The 2,199-nt window shown below is 43.0% G+C and overlaps 1 protein-coding gene across 1 annotated transcript; it reads right to left on the reverse strand.

Annotated features, from left to right (window-relative positions):
• Positions 1 to 144: 144 nt before the first annotated feature.
• Positions 145 to 1,037, reverse strand: LOC108525294 (la-related protein 4-like). The gene is made up of 2 exons (XM_017866317.1): positions 782 to 1,037; positions 145 to 360 (listed from the first exon to the last, which is right to left on the reverse strand). The coding sequence occupies exons 1-2, from the start codon at positions 1,006 to 1,008 to the stop codon at positions 183 to 185; spliced, it is 405 nt and encodes a 134-aa protein (XP_017721806.1). The 5' UTR covers positions 1,009 to 1,037; the 3' UTR covers positions 145 to 182.
• Positions 1,038 to 2,199: the final 1,162 nt, after the last annotated feature.

The raw sequence follows: 2,199 nt of genomic DNA on the forward strand, positions 1-2,199 counted from the left end.
TCGCCCGGCTAGTTTTTTGTATTTTTTAGTAGAGACGGGGTTTCACCGTGTTAGCCAGGATGGTCTCGATCTCCTGACCTCGTGATCCGCCCGTCTCGGCCTCCCAAAGTGCTGGGATTACAGGCTTGAGCCACAGCGCCCGGCCTATTGTATTTTTTTTTTTTTAACATAAACTAAAATCTTCAAGTTACCTGTAGAGCCACAGCTATAGCTGCATTTATGTTATTATTACATGGTGAAGCAGTACTTGCCCTCGATGGCTTTGTAGTACTTGGAGGAGAAACTGGCATAGTTGTCTGGTTGAGACCATCCTTCTGAACAGAGGAATCCTCTATTAGATCCTTTTCTTGCTGAGTTGTGCTAAGGAAAAAAGAGCTTGCAATTAGACTCAGAATAGCTATGGAACAGTTTAGCAACTAATCAGAAGAAAAAGTAATGTTTTTTTTTTTTTTGAGACGGAGTCTCACTCTGTCACCCAGGCTGGAGTGCAGTGGCATGCTCTTGGCTTACTGCAACCTCTGCCTCCCGGGTTCAAGCAATTCTCCTGCCTCAGCCTCCCGAGTAGCTGGGATTACAAGCGCCCGCCACCACGCCCAGCTAATTTTTGTTTTTTAAGTAGAGACGGGGTTTCACCATGTTGGCCAAACTGGTCTTGAACTCCTGACCTCAGGTGATCCACCTGCCTCGGCCTCCCAAAGTGCTGGGATTACAGGCGAGAGCCACCGCGCCCGACCAGAAAAAGTAATTTAATGTTGAAGATCTTCTATACTATAAATTGTACCTTAATGCAGTAAGCTCAGCAGCACATGGAGAACTGGAACTCATATTGAGTTGTTGGGCAGAAGTGCATTCTGTCTGCTCATCTGCAGGCACTGGGCAACTAACTCTCAACTCTTCATTATCCTTAAAGTAAAAGATTTTCAAAATTACACTTAGACCTTTTTCCAAAGAAGATATACACATGGCTAATAAGCACAAGAGAAGATGGTCAACATCATTAGTCATCATAAAATGCAAAGCTAAACGACGGTGAAAAATCACTTCATACCCACAAGGATGGTTATAATAAAAAAAAAAGACAAACATTAATAAATGTTGGTGATGATATGGAGACATTAAAACTCAAACATAGAGGATGGCAATGTAAAATGATGTACTGCTTTAGAAAGCAATGTGGCAGATCCTTAAAAAGTTAAATAGGCCAGGCGCAGTGGCTCACGCCTGTAATCCCAGCACTTTGGGAGGCTGAGGCGGGTGGATCACAAGGTCAGGAGTTCAAGACCAGCCTGGCCAACATGGTGAAACCCTGTCTCTACTAAAATACAAAAATTAGCTGGGCATGGTGGTGCATGCCTGTAATCCCAGCTACTTGGGAGGCTGAGGCAAGAGAATTGCTTGAACTGGGACCTGGGAGGCGGAGGTTGCAGTGAGCAGAGATTGCACCACTGCACTCCAGCCTGGGCTACAGAGCGAGACTCCGTCCCCCGACAAAAAAAAAGTTAAATATAGGGGTGGGTGCAGGGGCTCATGACTGTAATCCCAGCACTTTGGGAGTCCAGGAGTTCAAGACCAATCTTGGGCAACATAGCAAGATCCTGTCTCTACAAAATAAAGTAAAACATTTAGCTAGGGTAAGGGGGGTGTCCACCTGTTGTCCCTCCCACTTGAGAAGATTACGTGAGTCTGGGAGGTTGAAGCTGCTACAGTGAACCATGATAGTGCCACTGCACTCCCTCCTGGGAAAAGAGCAAGACCATGTCTCAAAAAAAAAAAAAAAAAAAAAAAAAAAAAAAAGTGTTTGTAGGCTGCATTTAAAAAAAGAAATTAATGAAATCTTGACTCATGCTCAACATGAATGAACGTTGAGGATGCTAATAAACCAGTCATAGAAAGACAAATATTGTATGATTCTATTTATATGAATTTCTAAGAGTAGTCAATTTAGAGACAGAAAGTAGAAAAGTGGCTGCTGAAGGATAAGAGAAGGGAGGAAGAGGGAATGGTTTAATAGGTATAGAGTTTTAGTTTTGAAAGATAGTAAGTTCTGGAGCTTAGCTGCACAACCATGTGAAGGTACTTAACACTACAAAACTGTACACATTTAATATGGTTAAGATGGTAAACGCTGTTATCTGTATTTATACCACTGGCATAGAATTTAGAAAAGAGCCCTAGAAATTAAAACTGAAGGCCGGGCGC

Source organism: Rhinopithecus bieti, unplaced genomic scaffold (genome assembly GCF_001698545.2).
Source record: "Rhinopithecus bieti isolate Rb0 unplaced genomic scaffold, ASM169854v2 scaffold_33142, whole genome shotgun sequence".
NCBI classification, from domain to species: domain Eukaryota; kingdom Metazoa; phylum Chordata; class Mammalia; order Primates; family Cercopithecidae; genus Rhinopithecus; species Rhinopithecus bieti.

Excerpts from the sequence above, each read along its gene's own strand:
- LOC108525294 (XM_017866317.1), bottom strand. The coding sequence starts at position 1,008 with ATGATGACTAATGATGTTGACCATCTTCTCTTGTGCTTATTAGCCATG. Across the intron at positions 361-781 it reads GCTGAGCTTACTGCATTAAG|CACAACTCAGCAAGAAAAGG; the intron begins GTACAATTTATA and ends TTTTTTCCTTAG.